Raw genomic sequence first — 16555 nt, 5'->3', positions numbered from 1 at the left:
CGAAGTAACCGTTTAAATTGTCAGCTGTTTTGGAATCTCTGGCAATAAGTAAAAATAAGAAACGACCGCTTTTGTTGGCATAACCCAAAATGTTTAAAGATGTGACTAATTTAATGGAAAGTGCAACGGTTCGGCAATATTTGATGCACACGGGTGCAATCATGTTTTTCTTCACCTGACACTAGCTAACACTAGACATACTTAACGTCCGCTATTTTTTAGCCTCAGCTAACTTTGTTTTAAAACAACAAATTAACGGACCACCAATGTTTAGTTAAGGCAAACCGGAGATTATCAAATGTGGTTGGGTGTTCTTTTGTCAGGTTTTGTTATTAAGACTAACATGGTTTGCCTTTTTTTTATTAGATTTCATTCGGTTTTACGCTTTTAAATTATGGTTTTTTGGAATCATTTAACCATTTATCCATTTGGACAAAGTTCTATATACACAAGTGCAATTGTTTGACAGTGGAAACACCTTCATTCCAGAAGCAAACATGTGCGTACTTTACATCGTGTGTCTCTATCGATATTATCTTTCGAACAATCGACTTTTGTTGGTGGTGGGTGCATTTGTTTGTACGTAGAAAGGAAAGCGTAATAACGCCTCCTGATATCGATACCGATATCATATCACAAAAAACAATAAACCAAAAAAAACGCTAAAAACTATTAGTTTGTCTGCCAGAAAAACGGAATTAGCAGCTGGACGTAGCCAAGTTGCCACATCAAGTGACCGATACTAGACTCCACAACACCCAGCTCCACCATGGACATCATGGATATCCAGGCCGTAGAGTCCAAGCTGAGTGACGTCACGGTGACACCGATACCGCGCAGTCAAGTGCAAAATTTCTACAATTACCAGCAGCAGCGGGAGCAGCGCGAACAACAGCCCCAGATCCAAATATCGGCCATCCACCACTCGCGTGGATCCGGTGGTGGAGGAGGCGGATCCAATTCATCCAACGCGGCCACGGACTACTCTACGAGCAGCGGTGGCAAGCGGGAGCGGGACCGCTCCACAGCCAGCGATTACAGCAGCTCGTCCAGCAAACAGAGCTCTGCCGCAGCGGCCAATGCAGCAGCAGCTGCCGCCGCCGTCGCTGCCCTCCAGTACTCCCCGCAGTTCCTCCAGGCCCAGCTGGCCCTGCTCCAGCAGCAATCGAACACAACGGCCACGCCGGCCGCAGCCGCAGCTGCGGCCCTATCCCTGGCCAACATGTGCTCCAGCAATGGCGGACAGAGGAACACCGGGTCCGGTGGCGGCGTCTCCTCCACCTCCTCCGCCAGCAATGGCCAGAGCATGGGCCTCAACCTAAGCTCGTCGCAGCTGAAGTACCCGCCACCCTCCACCTCGCCCGTGGTGGTGACCACCCAAACTTCGGCCAACATCACCACGCCGCTGACCTCCACGGCCAGCCTGCCCTCTGTGGGACCGGGCAATGGGCTGACAAAGTACGCCCAGCTGCTGGCCGTTATCGAGGAGATGGGACGCGACATTCGGCCCACATACACGGGCTCGCGCAGCTCCACGGAGCGGCTCAAGCGGGGCATTGTCCATGCCCGCATCCTGGTGCGCGAATGCCTCATGGAGACGGAGCGAGCGGCGCGCCAATGAGAGGAGGAGTCACTGGTGCCGCAGCTAACGACGCCGGATTGAAATGGACCAGCAGGCAAGGATGATCCTCATCTAGCAAGTAGGTTAATTCCCCCAAACAAAAAACACGGACAGAATGGATCGCATTCGTAATCTTTGCACAGTTGTGAGCCTATTCCGCTTGGATATCATAGGAATAATTTAGCTTAAAAGCTTTTTAAAGGTTTTAACTGAAGACAAAGGAAAGTGCTCAAAGAGAGTCTTCACGTTTACCTTTCTAAGTTCGAATTTGTTGATAGGCATTCCAAATTGTTGAGATGACATTTATCACATATGACATATATCACATTTTCACATTCTTAAACATAATTCACATAACAGAAGATTGTTTTAAGTTCAGTTTTGATTTGGCTAAAAAGAAAGTTCTTTGATTTTCCACAGAAGATGCTCAGAACGCTCCAAAGATTGCCGAAAGCATACGCAAAGATCCATCCTGTCCCCATTTAAGCATTAAAAAGTAGCAATTTGTAATAACTTGTAAGCCCCCATCAACTTAATGGCCCTCGGGCCGCCGGACCATAGTTAAAGAATTTTTAGACTAGCTCAGGTTACAATCGGTTAAATCGACAATGCGATAGCTGCAGCACAAGTTATTGAACCGAGCCGATTCGCGCTGATCGCCTCGGATTTGAATCATTACCGTATACCAATTAATCTGTATTCGTAAACGTAAGACCAAGATGCAAGATGCATCAGTGTCTGCGTCATGAGTGCGATTAATTATCTGATGGAAATTGCCGAGGCGGAGCAGATCCGTCGAGGAGATGCAGGGCAGGATGTGTGCGAGTTTGTCACTGCCGGGTAGCTCCTCGCTATTTTAGAGAACTATACAAATTCATATATGTAGTTAAGCAGAGATATATGTATACATATATACTTGTTATGCAAGCAAACAGTGTGCATGTCCAAGTGAATGGTGAATTAGTGGCAATTGACACGAGAATATTTATATATGTATACACATAGAACACACCTTGTATATTTACTATATGTATGAGCAAATACGACTAAGTTCAAGCCTGTATACCAAACCGAAATCGAAATAAATGCGCAATTTTGGTTTTTGTAAACGCAGCTGGCTTATACTTGATTCTAATTATGATCCCCAAAACTCATTTAAGGTATGTACTTTAAAGTTCTATATTGTATATTTAGTTTTCATAGTTATTTGTTTACATTTACAGTGCGAGTTGAAGGCGTTGCTAGCAGTTGAAATAGGGACAGCAGCCGGGAAAGGGTTTGCTCAGGTCCTCTTCCATTTTGCAGGGCTTTAATGAGGCCACGGCAGGACATCTGGATGGCAGAGATGGTTGAGATGGATGAGTCAAGGCGGGATCCATGTACATATCCTGTAACTAACTACTCACCCCACGGCAGTTACCGCATTGCGTCCCGCACAGGTGTACTGCAGGCAGCGACCTTCCGGAGTGTACTTCTCTCCGGCATTGAACTTATGGCCAGCGACATTGCAATCCGCTACGGATGACAAAGGACGTGTGGGCTAGAAAAGGGTGGTGTCACACCACTGAATCCACTTACCGGCGAACACCAGCAGCGAGTGGGCGCCCAACACGAGCAGGCAGAGTACGAACGTGACCGATTTCATATTTGGTAGCTAACTGATCCGGCGATCGCTCAGCTGTCCGACTATATAGTTATGCTTGTTTGGTTGGGGTGCGCCAGCGATTAGACTGAAGGGTCAAGATCCCCGTGCTCCGGCGATTGCGTCGACAGGGGTCCACGGGTTTATCAAAAAGGTGGTAAATTCTCGTCGCGAATAGATTCGTTCTGGATGCTGGCTAGCAAAACAGCTGCAGTTCCAGTGATAACTTCATTAGTTTTCAAATTATATTTTTATTTAAATGAAGACTATATGCTTATAACTAAAGAATAGTACTTGGGCAAACATTGCTACATGATCAATAGCCTATAGCCTATAGCTATTAGCCGGGCTAAAACGAGATGGTATTTCAAAGTAGATAATTGTTTATGACCTACATCTAGTATTCGTCGGAGCACTCGAGTTGGGGGCAGCACTCGGGGTACTTGAAGTCATAGTCGTTGGGGGAGAGATGGCAGCCAGGTCGCGGCCAGGGCTGTTTGTCGCAGCTGGAAGGGATTAAGGGGTTCTATAGTGATCGCTTTTGGCCAAATCTCAACACTTACTGGTGTATCAGCAGCAGGTAGTCGTCGGTGCACTCCAGGCGTATGCAGTAGCCCTGCTGTCCGGAGGGCAGAACGGAACCATGGAGTGGCACGGCCACGTCCAGCTCCTCGTAGAGGCAGTGCTCCGCCATGGTGGGGTGCTGCGTGTGACCACGATACTGGGTGCTGAACCCATTGCCGGCCACCGACGCCGCCAGCAGACAGGCCACAAAAGCGCACCAGTAAGTTGGCGACATCGAAGGTGCTGCGGACATGGTTGCTCTCGTTGTGGAATAGCATTGGGCCGTCGACGAAGTCATCTCTTATAGGCGGCCCACCCGGCAGGGCGCGTCTTATCAGCTGCCTATCACCGCGCTCGTGATTCGATTTCGGCTGGGTTTGCCTTGCTCTCGATCTGGAAACGGAGGAAGTGGTGCGCCACGTTATCGAACTACTGGCACTCGAGGATGTTGGCCTAGACCAGGAAACTTATAACTTGAGCAAATGATATCAGTATTTATTGGTTGCTGCAAACGTAATTAGTTTCTCAATTAACAAATATTGGTTAACTAAAAATAAACCTTAAGTAGTAAACAATTTCTGGGAATTCCACTAGGATTACCAGACGTACTAGCGTACTAGCAAAGTAGTAAATATTTTAGCGCAAATTAATAACTATCATTACAACTGCTGTTCCAGCTAACTATAAGATGCGATAGGCACTATCATAACTAGTTAGCCAATCTGATGTCCATGCTTAGAAGCACTTGGATAACGAGTTCCGGTGGGAATCGTGGACTTGACTCCATTCCATTCCATACCATCCAAATCGAATCACGGTGGGATTAATTAATGCAAATACAGTCTAGTCCCAGCCACAATGCACTTGCACTCGTGAGTCCCATTAAATTTGCATAAATGTATCTAGGTATTACGTACCCGGGAATCAAGTGTTGTGTGCTCAGCGTACACTGAAAGAAATGAATGTGGGAGGTGGCACCTGCAACTGTAGCATAGGGAATACTAGTTAAAAGCGGAAAACTGGAAACTATTACAATAATATTCTAGGTAAATAATCAACTTTTCTTTCGGTCTTTGGGTTCGCCCGCTTTCTGCCAGTGTAGCTGGCCGAAATTCGGTTGCACAAAAGAGTTATTTGCGTGCTGCGATTACTTTTCAACCTTGCCACAGTTTCTCGAACCGTGTCACTTGGCTGTCACTTGGATACCGCCCTCCGAGCTCCACTCCGCTGCAGTCCGATCCCCGCCAGAAACAGAAACAGAACCAGAACCAGAGCCAGAGCTCACTCTCGCTTTCAGGGCTGGCTTAATTAATTTAAATTTTTAATTTAAACTAGAGCTGGTGGAGCGGACGCCTTAAGTCGTCGGCAAACAAAACAAAAGCCACAGATGCTATCTGGTTGTGCACACACACACGCACACACACACATGTGTGTTCCTGCCCATGTACGGCACTTGGTTTTATTATTAATTTTATATAAAAGCAACAACAATTAATTGTAATTGACTCAGTCGCACGGGCAGCGCACAACCGCCAAGTCGGCTTTGGATTTCGAGAAATCGGAGTGGTGCCTTCAGTTCCTTTCCCCAAACACCTCGTCCTTCACTCACTTGGCGACCATGCGAGCCGGAGTCGCTTGCCTCCTCCTGGTGCTCCTGGGCATCTGTGGAGCCGCCAGGGCGGATCTCACCTACCGCGGCAATGCAGTGCATCCAGGTCACTAAGAATTGGATAATATACTCAATAGCAGGGCATCTATATGCTATAGTGAATGCTAGATACTAGAAAATGATACTATACCGAAAGATGATATCAAGATGATAACGAACATTGTGTGCTGTGCGCTTACAGATTATCCCGGCCAGTGCTACTACGAGGAGCTCAACCAGGCCATACCCAAAAAACAGTCCTACAAGCCCATCAATCGCGAGGGCTACTGCCAATCCATTTACTGCAGACCAGACTATGTCCTCGAAATTGGCTAGTAAGTTTATAGGAAATATATCTCATAGTTTATCATTACCATTATCATTTTCACTCCAGCTGCGGTCGCCACAATCTGGTGCCCACGGAGCAGTGCAAGATCGCCTCGGATATGCGACGCACCTTTCCCGAGTGCTGTCCCAAGTTGGTTTGCCAGGAGTCCGAGAGCAACTACATCTAGGCTGGGATGCTGTCCTGGCTGCTTGGTAGTATTCCTACTTGCTAGTATTGTATTTTTTTAATTTGTTAAATGCTAAATGTTATCTGTAAGTTCATTGTGTATTTATATTGATAGGTTTATTGTTGTATGTTTTTGATATGCTTGCCAGAAATAATCTATTTGTACAAAACCCCAAGATTTTTCTTTTAATAAAACTATTTGTTCTTAAATTTTCTATGTTTTTTTTGAGATTGGTTCCCAGATGGAAGTGCTCATTACTTGCCCACTAATTACTTCTGGTACATGACCCATTACTTCTGGTACATGACCCATCACTTCTGGTACATGACCCATTTGTACACCTTTCCACGAACCCAAACACCACACACTTTTTGGAAACTACGCATCTGACCACCCGGACAATTAAGCAATTAACAAGTGCCAGCAGAATCCCACTCAATCAAGCTGAAAATGCAAATCACGACTGCTAATTCGCAAACGAGCCGCGTTCCAAGTGGCTCGTCCTATAAATAGGTAACGGGCTGGCCAGCGCTCGGTTCAGTCTCGTCTCCGCCGCCCAATGATGCACAACCCAAGCGGATCCAACTGGCTGCTGGCCGCCCTGCTGCTGGCGCTCCTGCTGCCGGAGGCACTGCTGCCCACCGCCGATGCGGGTGAGCTGTGCATGATGTCTCCATGGTACTCCTCCGTATGGTGATATATATATATACATTGTACACAGTCAGCGAACCCGTGTGCTCCTACCGCAACTCCGAGGATGAGACCATCTTCCTCAAGTACCTGCCGCTGCTGAGACGGGGACAGGACTACGTGGACTTTGGCAAGGATGGCAAGTGCCTCAAGCGGGCCATCTGCACGGATACCTTCAAGACCATCGTGGAGGAGTAAGTACCCAAGTGTGCAATCTCCAGCTGCGATTTGCATATGCCATCTCGATGGGTATGTTTTCGTGAAGTATTCTAAGCTCCAGTTGATGACTCTTTGCAGCTGTGGTCAGCAGAAGATCACTTGTGCCAACAAGGACCGCTTCACCGGAGTTTTCCCGGGCTGCTGCCTCAAGTGTCCCTAAAACCGAGCGAGTTTCATCAAGAAAAGTGAAAAGTAAACAGTAAACGATTAGACACTTCTGTGTGGAATATATGCTAGCACTCAAATAAAGGGTATACAATAACTAGTGATAATAAGTTGTGATAATTTCCCTCTCATCTTCCACTTTCAATGCAAATCCAGCCATTCGTTTAGTTTTTTTCGACGTTTATTTTTTATTTCTTTAGTTTCTTAGATTAATAACATGTGGATGTGGATTCGGCGGCCTGTCTATAGGTTTTCTCATAGTTTTCAGTGTTTTCTGTAGTATTATTTCCTTTGCTATCCTTTGGGACTCAGTTCATTAGCCAGCTGTTGCGCTCTCGCTCGCTCCCGTGCGCAGAGCATGCCGTCTCGCTTCTTTCTAACATGCACACTATTGGTTTTTTTGAAGTTACTCGCTTTTTGAGTGGAAAAGAACATCGTTGTTGCAAGTTTTAAAAAAATACGTGTTGCGACTCTTTATTTGCTCTGGGTTTTCGGGTATGTTGTGTTCGCTTCTCTACCATTTCAATGACAATTTCATTTTTTCTTTTTCTTTTTTGCCAAAAGTCAACGCATAAGAAACAAACAAAAAAAAAAAATCAATTATAACCGACTTATCAATGAGGGGGGATCTAAAAATTAATTACGATCGACGGCAGAATGGCTCTGCTGGCAGGGCGTGTTGATGTTCAAAGGTCGATCGAATTTAAGCTGCTAGCACTTCAATGGTGTACAGATGGTATACTATTGCTGATGCTCCTATATTCCGTAGCTGTTGAGGTGACTGCATTGCTCTGCTCCAGCTTCCTGTTCGTTCCTGTTCCTCTTGCCCTTACTCGCTTGACTTGCTGTGTGTGTGTGTTTGTTTGCTGGTTGTGATTCAGTGTTGCGTGTTACGTGTTGTGTGTGTGTGGTGTGTGTTCGTGCAAGCCGGCCATCTCTCTCAGTTAACTATAAATAGGCTTATAGATCCTCGTCCTCGTCGGGCAGGGCGGTCGCCTGGGCCTCCTGCAAGTCCCGCTCGATCTGCGCCTGCCAATCCTTGTCCATCTTAACCTCGGGCGGCAGCAGGGCTGGCATGGCGACGAACTCCAGGTTGGGATCACCAACCAGCTTGCGTGCCAGCCACAGGAATGGTTTCTCGAAGTTGTAGTTCGATTTGGCAGAAATGTCGTAGTACTGTGTGACAAAAAAGATACAGGATTTAGTCTCATGATCATGATTTCTTTGAAGAGATCTTGAATTATTCAGCTAGCATTCAATTAGATCGCTCAGCTTTTGTGTATGTAACAACACTCACCTGCAAGTTCTTCTTTCGGTGGAAGACGATGCTCTTCGCTTTCACCTTGCGGTCCTTGATGTCGACTTTGTTGCCACAGAGGACGATTGGGATGTTCTCGCAGACGCGGACCAGATCGCGATGCCAGTTGGGCACGTTCTTGTAGGTGACACGCGAGGTAACATCGAACATGATGACGGCGCACTGGCCCTGAATGTAGTAGCCATCGCGAAGACCGCCGAACTTCTCCTGGCCAGCGGTATCCCACACATTGAAACGGATGGCGCCGCGATTGGTGTGGAAGATCAGCGGATGCACCTCCACGCCCAGTGTGGCCACGTACTTCTTCTCGAACTCGCCGGTCATGTGGCGCTTGACGAAGGTGGTCTTGCCGGTGCCTCCATCGCCGACGAGCACGCACTTGAATGTGGGTATATCCTGACCTTCCTGAGCCATCCTGCTAAGCACTCGGTGTCTTCGTTATACGCGGAACTTCTGGACTTCAACGACGGAACAGTGAGCTGCAGATTGGACGATTGGAGGATTGCGTTTGGCTGGTTAGCAACTTGCAACTACTTTATATATTCCTATGCTATATATGTATGTATATAAATAGCAGCTTGGGCAGGCACAGGAGCAGGGTGTGTTTGGCGAGGATGTTGTTGGTTCGGCGAGCGCCAGGCGACTGACTGCGAATCCTGCGAGCTGTCCAAAATGTGACGTGCACAAAGGATGCCAGAGAAAGCCCGCCAAGGACGGCGACCAGCTGTTCGGCGAGGAGCGAGCAGGATAACGACAAAGGACACTGCAGCTGCTGCTCCCGCTGAGCCCGCAAGGATAAGGAGCCGAGGCGACGGCCAGAGCGAGATGGCCATAGGGGCTGCCTGCGAGTGCAGGTAAGCAGAAATTCCAGGCGCACCAAACAACACCAAGCAACAACAGTATGAGCGAAGAAGATGGGAAGGCAGCAAATGTCAGGGAGGCGGAAGGACATGCTCTGCAGGCAATCGGCAATCACACATCCTCGCACATTCCCACCACGTTTATGCGCCGCCCAAAACAATTTGGCACACAAAGGACACCCGGAAGACACACGGATCTGACCCACAATTGACCTAGGCATAGGCATACTAATTTAAGCCCGAGCAAAAAACAACTTATATGGTTTTTGAACCTTGTGAGTAAAAGTACATAATAAGGAAATGCTGATATTTCTGTTCGCAAATAAGTTGCGCGCATAAACGCTTGGCATCATTTGTAGAATTTTTTTGTAGAACTGGAGAAATTCAAAATATTAGATGAAGAGTACAATGTAAACAAAAATTGCATGTTAAACTACTGTTTATCTACTTTGAAAACTATATTCACATTTAGTTATCATTTACTGCAGAATGAGAACAAATACAGTCAAAGATTAATTAATGAATTATTGGTAAACAGAATGAAATGACCATTTATGTTTTTATTTATCAACATAAATCGAACAATAAAGTACTTTCTGAAGGAACTAACAAGCTCATCAATAAGGATGCTAGTTATTTGCATATTTTGTGGCCTAAACAAGATCAATTTTGTCACCTTTGCCAATTTGGAATGAAGTGATTAATTTGAATGGGAATATTTCGTAAAACGCTGAAATTGCCCATTGGTGACTCAGCCCTTCGGAAACTGATATGATTTACTTTTAAGAATGGCAAGATTGTGAAATTCCTGCGCATCACGCCACCAGTGCTGCCCGTAAATGCGGGAAATTCTTTATTTTGAGTTCCGCCTGTAACGCCGGCAAATTACAAGCAAGCACACACACAGACAAACACACTCGCATCGGTGAGAACCTGTGGACGCTGCAAAGCGCGCCAAAAAAAAAAATGCCGACATACAAATAATGCTGTGTTTTCTTGCTCATTTGCTGGCTGGCGACGAGCGCAGCAGTCGCGATTCACGTGAAAATCGCCAATCGCATTTAAATTCTAAATAACAAATCAAATTCTAACACACATACGCACACACACACACACGCACAGTGTCAAACACACGCAGACAGACGACGACGTTGACGTCGCTGCCGGCGGAAGAAACATGAAGCAAATTCATTGCCGTTTTTTTTTTTTTTTTTGCGATTCATGTTTAACCTCACAAAATGCGAATGGCATGGCAATCGGCGAGAACCTTTCGATGGCCAAAGGACAAGGGCATTTCCCCCGATTAAACGTGGAGTATTTTGGAGCTGCCAGTCCTGACCGGCCAGCGTTTTCCACTGACGAGATTGTCATGGTCGGAAAAGCGGGGAAAACAGCACGAGGCGGCACCACGTCGTTTTCTTTTTTGGCTGGGGAAATCTCTGGAAGCTCCGTGCGCAAGTTGGTTTCTTCAACTGCAGCCGGCATTTTGCCTTGTTGGCCGGCTGGATATAGTGGCCGGAAGCCGAATGGGCGATGCCCAGTTGGACAAGCAGCAGAAGCCGCTGGCCCGGGAATAAGCCGCAGAATTCCCAGCGAAGCGACGCCGTCGTCCATATTGCACGCGGATTTGGGGCGTCATTGGCGTCATGCCGCACATGCCCAGCACTTATTCACATTACTCTGGCACATTGGCCATGCTGCCAGCGAATTTGCACACAATTTAACGCACATTTTGTGGTTCTACTTACATGTTGCTCGAAATTCCTCGCAAATCACAACTTTCTTTTTTGCCGAAGCACAACGCAGTGCTGCCAGATTTGATTTTAATATCGAGCATCGGTGTTGTCTCGATGTTTTCGTTATCGGTCAGTGTGACCGTGCGATTGCCGATAAGTTATAAATTCAGGCATTTGTTATATACCATCTACACCAATTTGAATTATTACCAATATTTCAAATGTATGGTTTGAAACTATATACCCCACTTTTTACTTAATTTTATTTCTTATATGATTGTATTGATCATAAAAAATATTTTATATGATATTTGCTGTTTAACCGCTTACAAATATCGTCGTTAATCTCAGGACCATTAATGAGGTCTTGACATGTCATGAATTTAAATACAATAAATACCCAGCTTCTTTGCCACTGCTACAAAAAAGTCTCCTTGCATTTCCCACTGCACCTAAATACCTAAATATAACATATAAACATATAAACGCGCATTCAGCTGAAGAATTCGCAAATCGATCCTTGTAAATGGAGCTATGGATTACCCCCGCTAACAGCTTTGTGCAGCACATCTTATAATTCAATTATCGATCTGGCAACGCTGCCAGTTGATGCAACACATTTTTTTTTTGTTTTGAATATTAAATTAACCGTGAATTCTGAGGCTCCTTGCACTGCCCAGATATCGGTCACGAATATAGTGATCCATATTCACAACTTTCCACCCACTTCCGGTTTCAATTCGGCCCCCCCAAAATTCGCCATCGCCCAGAACGCCGCCAATGAAATCCCACAAGTGAATCAATCGCAAAGCATCCAAATCAGTCGCGTGCGTGATTCGTACGATATCGGTCGTTATATAGCCGCCATATAATCGGACCAAGATGAGCGGGACCCACAAGGAGCACAAGTACACCAAGTTCAGGTACTACATGGAGAAGTGCTACGTGCTGCCGCTGGAGCTGAAAAACGACATCATCTACTGCCAGCGTGCGCTGCGCGACTTCCTCAAGGTCCACGGGGTTAGTACATCTTGGGGACATCGCTTCCCTGCGAACACCACACCTAATTTGTTTCCTTTGTCTTTGTTCTCCACTTCCGCAGTTGGTCTCGGATGTCTTCAAGGAGCAGGCGGATGCGGTGGGTTAACGCAAGAAGACTTCAAGACTTCTTTGTCCTTTGTTCCCATCGCCACATGAACCCCAATCCCCCCGGGTGAAGGTGGATTCGTATAACACCTGCATCAGAATGCCTACCCCCCATGAAAAAAAAAACCCACAGAGTTTCCAACACAAAGAACTGTATGTAGATGAAGCTACGAAACGTAGCTCTTAGTTTAGTTTTTCATTTTAAGAAACTGATGTACACACGAGGATTTTGTTTAGAGTTGCGTTAGAAACTTTCAGTTGGAGAGGAAACTGCGTCTTAAGCACTACTCATAATTGGGTCAAATGTATTTATTTCCGCAGGAACCACGTTCACAATTCGCAGTATTTTGTCACAATTACTTTCACTTTTTAACCTTAAACTTGTTTTTTTTTTTTTGCAATGAAGACATATACATATGTAAGCAAATCCATCCGATAATACGCTCTATATAAGCAAGTCTTACAGATTTCTTAACAACATTAATGCGCACATTCTTTTACTTCGCTTTATTTCCATATTTACCTCAGTGCGTCCTTACCCACCACCTCAATTTTAATTAATATATATACCCTATTTCGCTCTGTGCTTCTGGCCATAAGCGGTTTTAATGGCCATTAGCACCTGTGATTCCACCTCACAATCAGCCAGACACTTAATGTGACACTCACGCTCTTGCCACCATTAGGATCCCGTGCAGATGCGCCGCATCTTGGACGAACTGGAGGAGGAGGTGTACGAGATCAATGGCGAGCAGCAGTTCCTGCTGATGCGTCTGAACGACGATCTGGAGGGATTCTGCATTAAGCTGAAGGAGAACAACATTGCCTCCCTGCCGGAAATGGCCAATGAGTACGTTTCCGCCCAGATAGTGCCTTTGATCGCCGATCCCAACTACAAGATCACTCCGCAATCGGTGATGGCTCGGGACAACGAGGAGATGCTCATCCGCAAGCACTTCCTTCTGAGCCAGGACGACGATGCCGGTGTGCCGCCGCTGAAGCTCAGCGAACTGGACGAGAATATACCGCTGATGCTGGCTCCGCCAGTTAGGGGATTGGGTCAGCAGATCGCCGCCGTTCAGCCGCAGGTGAATTGGCCCAAAGTCGAGGAGGCACCAGCGCGGTCGCTGGATTCGACGGCGCCCAAGCGGAGGAATATCACCTGCAGCTCACCGCCGCCCTTGGCGCCCATAACGAAAACAGTAGTGGCTGCGGTGCCATTAGTACCTCCAGCACAATCACAAAATCCTCCAATGGACTTTGAGGTTGTGGCGCAGAGCCGCAAGAACTTGCATCAGGCATTGAAAAGGGCCAGAAAGACGAAACAGCAACCCCGTTTGTTCGACGAAGAAGAGGATATGGAGATCACCAGTTTGGAGAACAGTCGCAAGAACAAGACCAGCGAGGGCAGGAAAACACCGCCATCGCTCGAGCTAACAAATGCTGCCACCAATCAGGCAGCCAATGCTTTGGCCAAGAAATCCGTGCCACAAATGCCTAGTCAGGGGACGGCGAAAAACAATTCTGTGAAGACTAGAAACACGAGCAGAAAATCTTCGCCAACGCCCACATCCAATACACAGCCGCAGCCAGCGGGTTCGCCGTCCGGCAGCTCCGATGATTCCAGTGCTGAACTGCAGCAGGAGCAGCAAAGGCTCTTCGCATCCGCCGCCCAGTGGCGGGATGAGCCGCGCGAGAGCCGCACCCTGCCGACGGAATACGGCCAGGAGACGTTCCTAGGCCTCTTTGGCCTCTACACGCCGGAAGTGCTCAAGAAGCTGAACCAACGTCACTCGAAGCGCAAGCGTCGCACCGTTCAGAATGCCAGCGGTGTGGATTTCCATTATGGCCAGCAGTTGAATGCCATGGACACGTTGGTACTGGGCGTTCGTGGTCACAAAAAAACCAAGGAGAAGTCTGAATTCTTGCTGTCGCCGAATGAGAAGCGGCTGCAGGCAAACTCCAAGAGGGCGTACACACGCAAGAGCAAGTCGCCGGACAAGGTTACGGACAAGAGCAGCGCAGCCGGAGGTTCTGTCGCGTCGGGAACTGCGGTCTCACCCTGTCAGCATGGAGATGGCGGCGCCTCCAAGTGCCGAAAGTGCCGCGAGTGCAGGGAATGCAAACGGCGTGTGGGTGAGTCACCAACTTGGTTATTTTATGAGCCACTCGAATGGCACGTCAACTGCTCCGATGACCTCAATATTTTGGGAGGCATGAGTTAGTTTTCTTGAATTTGAGATATATTTTAAAATGCTTAAGATCTTTGGTTAATTTATTTAATTATTTAATTGTAATTCCCTTTCTTTTTGCGTGTGTGCCAGAGCCCGAAGCGATGTACTGCCACTTATGCAGCGGATTTTACCACATGGACTGCCACGAGGCCACCAAAAATCGCCAGCAAATCCAGCTGCAGAATTCTCGCTGTCCGCCATGCTTGCGGGAGCAAGATAAGCTGGAGAAGTAGAGTGATACCAAGTAGACAGGATGTCAGGTTTTCACAATGGAATGTGAATTCTTGGATGATTTAGTTGCCTCCTCAGTCCACTGGACATGGGCATTTATTAGACGCCTCCCTTTGCTCCTTGTTGTGGCTCCGCCAGTTGAAAGTTTTACGTTCGGCTTATATACATTTTTTCTATTTCTTGAGCAAGGACGAGGGATAATATTGAATTTAATTTTTTTTCCTGCACTTTCAAATTAAAGTTAAAGTCTTAGTTAAGTTTGTATATGCATGTGCATACCCAAAAGTGATTTAATTAAATATATGAATATTATATTTTTTGTTTTTTTCGAGAAGAATCGAGCATGTGGCGTTTCTTTGTCTGTTTCACTGATAGCAGATTGACCCGAACTCGGGATCTATGTCTTATCTCGTCTGCAGGGCATAGGTGACATTTAATTCCATGTAATCATGGGTACATCTTAAATACATATAAGCGTGGTGATTCCTTTGTTTGAGGTTGGACTGGGCCTTGTTGCCTGAGTGAAGGATCCGTGGATCCAAGAAAACTGGCATAAAATCTTAAACAGCAAGAACATTCGATGTTAAATATTAACAAAATATAGTTTGTATTTCTCGAACAGTAGATATTGCATTTCGTGTTGATGAGTATTGAAAAATGTATATACATTGCCGGCTAAAACCACAGAAAGCAGTCTAGTTTCGAATCCGCTGGAGCAGCCAGGCGAGCAGCGGTAGAACGGGGATCAGCATCATCTGTGGTGCACTGGACCAGCTCCTCGTGCCGTTGCACAGGTCGCCCTGGCAGAAGCACATGTACACCTTCTTGTAGTTGTAGATGGTGTCCGCACAGCGGTCCATGTTGTCATCCGGACCGCGCTGCACGCACATCCGCTGGATGGCCAGGTCGTAGTCATCGATGGCATAGGCGCCGCCGCCCTCGATCACCTTGCCGCACCAGCCGCTGGCGCACGGGATGGCCGCCACTCCCGGTTCCTGCTCCACATCCGTCGCATTGAAAGTAAAGGGGTCCTTGCAGCTGCCCAATTCCCCGCGGGATCGGCACTGATAGCAGCGGCGCAGGAGGCCTACAATTTTAAATTACAAAATATTTAAAACACTGTATAATTCAAAATTTAAAAACAATGTAACGGAAATTTTGTTCTTAATTGATTTTGGCCGTTTTCCCCATGTGAAAATCCAATTAGATCACACACACATACCACATATGCAGCTTAAACAAAAGACTTCAACGAGAACACGAACTCACCATCGATTGAGACCAGACTTATGAGGAAAATCACAGACAGAAAGAGGCTAGTGGATTGCATGGTCCCTTCTTCCTATTTCGCCTACTTACTAATCAATAATGATAATAACGAATAATGGTAACAATATGTAAATGTTAAGATCAAGGAAGATCAATCGTAAATAAGTGTTACCAGGCGAAGAAATTGCAATAGCACTAAAAGAGTAAAAAGCTTTTATAGATATATATATTTTCGAATACAAATAAATATTTGTTGTAAAATATATGTTGGCTAGGTCTTACCTACGTAATGCACTTAACAATTATTTGTTCATAAAAGTAATATCATTCATAGCTAATGCTCAACTATAGATTATTTGTAAATAGTTTTTAGCTAGCAGATTGTATATAATATATCGATAAGCAACTATCGATGTTTGATAGAATTTTGCTAAATACTGAAAATCATAACTCTTTGCCACTGCGCCATCTATTGGAAATCTGAAAAAAGTTCACAACAAAGCGACATCTATAAAAAGCGTCAAATCGTTACTGAAATTTTTAAAATTATTCCTTACTTGTTATTCGTAGTGAATTAACAGGTATCTGAAAGTCAGTACCTCGACTAAAGCGTTTCCTGTTCCCGATTTTACTAGCTATATAAATAAATAAAATCAGCCATAAAAGCAATAAAATAAACCAAAAATAGTTATGATAG

At 46.0% G+C, this 16555-nt stretch overlaps 8 protein-coding genes across 8 annotated transcripts; 4 read left to right on the top strand and 4 right to left on the bottom strand.

Moving 5' to 3' along the window:
* The first annotated feature begins 571 nt into the window (after positions 1-571).
* Positions 572-2730, top strand: LOC120455123. Its single transcript, XM_039641016.2, has one exon. It carries the CDS (start codon positions 770-772, stop codon positions 1619-1621), a length of 852 nt encoding a protein of 283 aa, XP_039496950.1. The 5' UTR covers positions 572-769; the 3' UTR covers positions 1622-2730.
* Positions 2731-2782: 52 nt separating this feature from the next.
* LOC120455129 lies at positions 2783-3384 on the bottom strand. The gene is made up of 3 exons (XM_039641021.2): positions 3200-3384; positions 3028-3136; positions 2783-2953 (listed from the first exon to the last, which is right to left on the bottom strand). Exons 1-3 carry the CDS (start codon positions 3264-3266, stop codon positions 2863-2865), a joined length of 267 nt encoding a protein of 88 aa, XP_039496955.1. The 5' UTR covers positions 3267-3384; the 3' UTR covers positions 2783-2862.
* Positions 3385-3498: 114 nt separating this feature from the next.
* LOC120455125 lies at positions 3499-4300 on the bottom strand. The gene is made up of 2 exons (XM_039641018.2): positions 3827-4300; positions 3499-3769 (listed from the first exon to the last, which is right to left on the bottom strand). The coding sequence occupies exons 1-2, from the start codon at positions 4123-4125 to the stop codon at positions 3661-3663; spliced, it is 408 nt and encodes a 135-aa protein (XP_039496952.1). The 5' UTR covers positions 4126-4300; the 3' UTR covers positions 3499-3660.
* A 1027-nt stretch (positions 4301-5327) lies between these two features.
* Positions 5328-6166, top strand: LOC120455126. Its single transcript, XM_039641019.2, has 3 exons — positions 5328-5542; positions 5678-5810; positions 5870-6166. The coding sequence occupies exons 1-3, from the start codon at positions 5446-5448 to the stop codon at positions 5988-5990; spliced, it is 351 nt and encodes a 116-aa protein (XP_039496953.1). The 5' UTR covers positions 5328-5445; the 3' UTR covers positions 5991-6166.
* A 335-nt stretch (positions 6167-6501) lies between these two features.
* LOC120455128 lies at positions 6502-7171 on the top strand. The gene is made up of 3 exons (XM_039641020.1): positions 6502-6643; positions 6712-6874; positions 6978-7171. Exons 1-3 carry the CDS (start codon positions 6550-6552, stop codon positions 7057-7059), a joined length of 339 nt encoding a protein of 112 aa, XP_039496954.1. The 5' UTR covers positions 6502-6549; the 3' UTR covers positions 7060-7171.
* Positions 7172-7504: 333 nt separating this feature from the next.
* Positions 7505-11124, bottom strand: LOC120455124 (GTP-binding nuclear protein Ran). The gene is made up of 3 exons (XM_039641017.1): positions 10991-11124; positions 8362-8861; positions 7505-8240 (listed from the first exon to the last, which is right to left on the bottom strand). The coding sequence occupies exons 2-3, from the start codon at positions 8794-8796 to the stop codon at positions 8025-8027; spliced, it is 651 nt and encodes a 216-aa protein (XP_039496951.1). The 5' UTR covers positions 8797-8861; positions 10991-11124; the 3' UTR covers positions 7505-8024.
* Positions 11125-11565: 441 nt separating this feature from the next.
* On the top strand, positions 11566-14901 carry LOC120456261. Its single transcript, XM_039642984.1, has 4 exons — positions 11566-11998; positions 12081-12116; positions 12811-14260; positions 14449-14901. The coding sequence occupies exons 1-4, from the start codon at positions 11861-11863 to the stop codon at positions 14589-14591; spliced, it is 1767 nt and encodes a 588-aa protein (XP_039498918.1). The 5' UTR covers positions 11566-11860; the 3' UTR covers positions 14592-14901.
* Positions 14902-14931: 30 nt separating this feature from the next.
* Positions 14932-16035, bottom strand: LOC120456262 (protein quiver). The gene is made up of 2 exons (XM_039642985.2): positions 15859-16035; positions 14932-15676 (listed from the first exon to the last, which is right to left on the bottom strand). The coding sequence occupies exons 1-2, from the start codon at positions 15917-15919 to the stop codon at positions 15285-15287; spliced, it is 453 nt and encodes a 150-aa protein (XP_039498919.1). The 5' UTR covers positions 15920-16035; the 3' UTR covers positions 14932-15284.
* Between the last annotated feature and the right edge of the window lie 520 nt (positions 16036-16555).

Source organism: Drosophila santomea, chromosome X, assembly GCF_016746245.2.
Source record: "Drosophila santomea strain STO CAGO 1482 chromosome X, Prin_Dsan_1.1, whole genome shotgun sequence".
Classification (NCBI taxonomy): Eukaryota; Metazoa; Arthropoda; class Insecta; order Diptera; family Drosophilidae; genus Drosophila; species Drosophila santomea.
Note: the sequence above shows the minus strand (reverse complement) of the source record. Positions and strands in the feature narration are given on the sequence as shown.

Excerpts from the sequence above, each read along its gene's own strand:
- LOC120455123 (XM_039641016.2), top strand. The coding sequence starts at position 770 with ATGGACATCATGGATATCCAGGCCGTAGAGTCCAAGCTGAGTGACGTC.
- LOC120456262 (XM_039642985.2), bottom strand. The coding sequence starts at position 15,919 with ATGCAATCCACTAGCCTCTTTCTGTCTGTGATTTTCCTCATAAGTCTG. Across the intron at positions 15,677-15,858 it reads AAGTCTGGTCTCAATCGATG|GCCTCCTGCGCCGCTGCTAT; the intron begins GTGAGTTCGTGT and ends TTAAAATTGTAG.
- LOC120455125 (XM_039641018.2), bottom strand. The coding sequence starts at position 4,125 with ATGACTTCGTCGACGGCCCAATGCTATTCCACAACGAGAGCAACCATG. Across the intron at positions 3,770-3,826 it reads TACCTGCTGCTGATACACCA|CTGCGACAAACAGCCCTGGC; the intron begins GTAAGTGTTGAG and ends AATCCCTTCCAG.
- LOC120455129 (XM_039641021.2), bottom strand. The coding sequence starts at position 3,266 with ATGAAATCGGTCACGTTCGTACTCTGCCTGCTCGTGTTGGGCGCCCAC. Across the intron at positions 3,137-3,199 it reads CTCGCTGCTGGTGTTCGCCG|CGGATTGCAATGTCGCTGGC; the intron begins GTAAGTGGATTC and ends TGTCATCCGTAG. Across the intron at positions 2,954-3,027 it reads AATGCGGTAACTGCCGTGGG|ATGTCCTGCCGTGGCCTCAT; the intron begins GTGAGTAGTTAG and ends TCTGCCATCCAG.
- LOC120455128 (XM_039641020.1), top strand. The coding sequence starts at position 6,550 with ATGATGCACAACCCAAGCGGATCCAACTGGCTGCTGGCCGCCCTGCTG. Across the intron at positions 6,644-6,711 it reads GCTGCCCACCGCCGATGCGG|TCAGCGAACCCGTGTGCTCC; the intron begins GTGAGCTGTGCA and ends CATTGTACACAG. Across the intron at positions 6,875-6,977 it reads TTCAAGACCATCGTGGAGGA|CTGTGGTCAGCAGAAGATCA; the intron begins GTAAGTACCCAA and ends GACTCTTTGCAG.
- LOC120455126 (XM_039641019.2), top strand. The coding sequence starts at position 5,446 with ATGCGAGCCGGAGTCGCTTGCCTCCTCCTGGTGCTCCTGGGCATCTGT. Across the intron at positions 5,543-5,677 it reads CGGCAATGCAGTGCATCCAG|ATTATCCCGGCCAGTGCTAC; the intron begins GTCACTAAGAAT and ends GTGCGCTTACAG. Across the intron at positions 5,811-5,869 it reads TATGTCCTCGAAATTGGCTA|CTGCGGTCGCCACAATCTGG; the intron begins GTAAGTTTATAG and ends TTTTCACTCCAG.
- LOC120455124 (XM_039641017.1), bottom strand. The coding sequence starts at position 8,796 with ATGGCTCAGGAAGGTCAGGATATACCCACATTCAAGTGCGTGCTCGTC. Across the intron at positions 8,241-8,361 it reads ACCGAAAGAAGAACTTGCAG|TACTACGACATTTCTGCCAA; the intron begins GTGAGTGTTGTT and ends TTTGTCACACAG.
- LOC120456261 (XM_039642984.1), top strand. The coding sequence starts at position 11,861 with ATGAGCGGGACCCACAAGGAGCACAAGTACACCAAGTTCAGGTACTAC. Across the intron at positions 11,999-12,080 it reads ACTTCCTCAAGGTCCACGGG|TTGGTCTCGGATGTCTTCAA; the intron begins GTTAGTACATCT and ends CCACTTCCGCAG. Across the intron at positions 14,261-14,448 it reads GGAATGCAAACGGCGTGTGG|AGCCCGAAGCGATGTACTGC; the intron begins GTGAGTCACCAA and ends CGTGTGTGCCAG.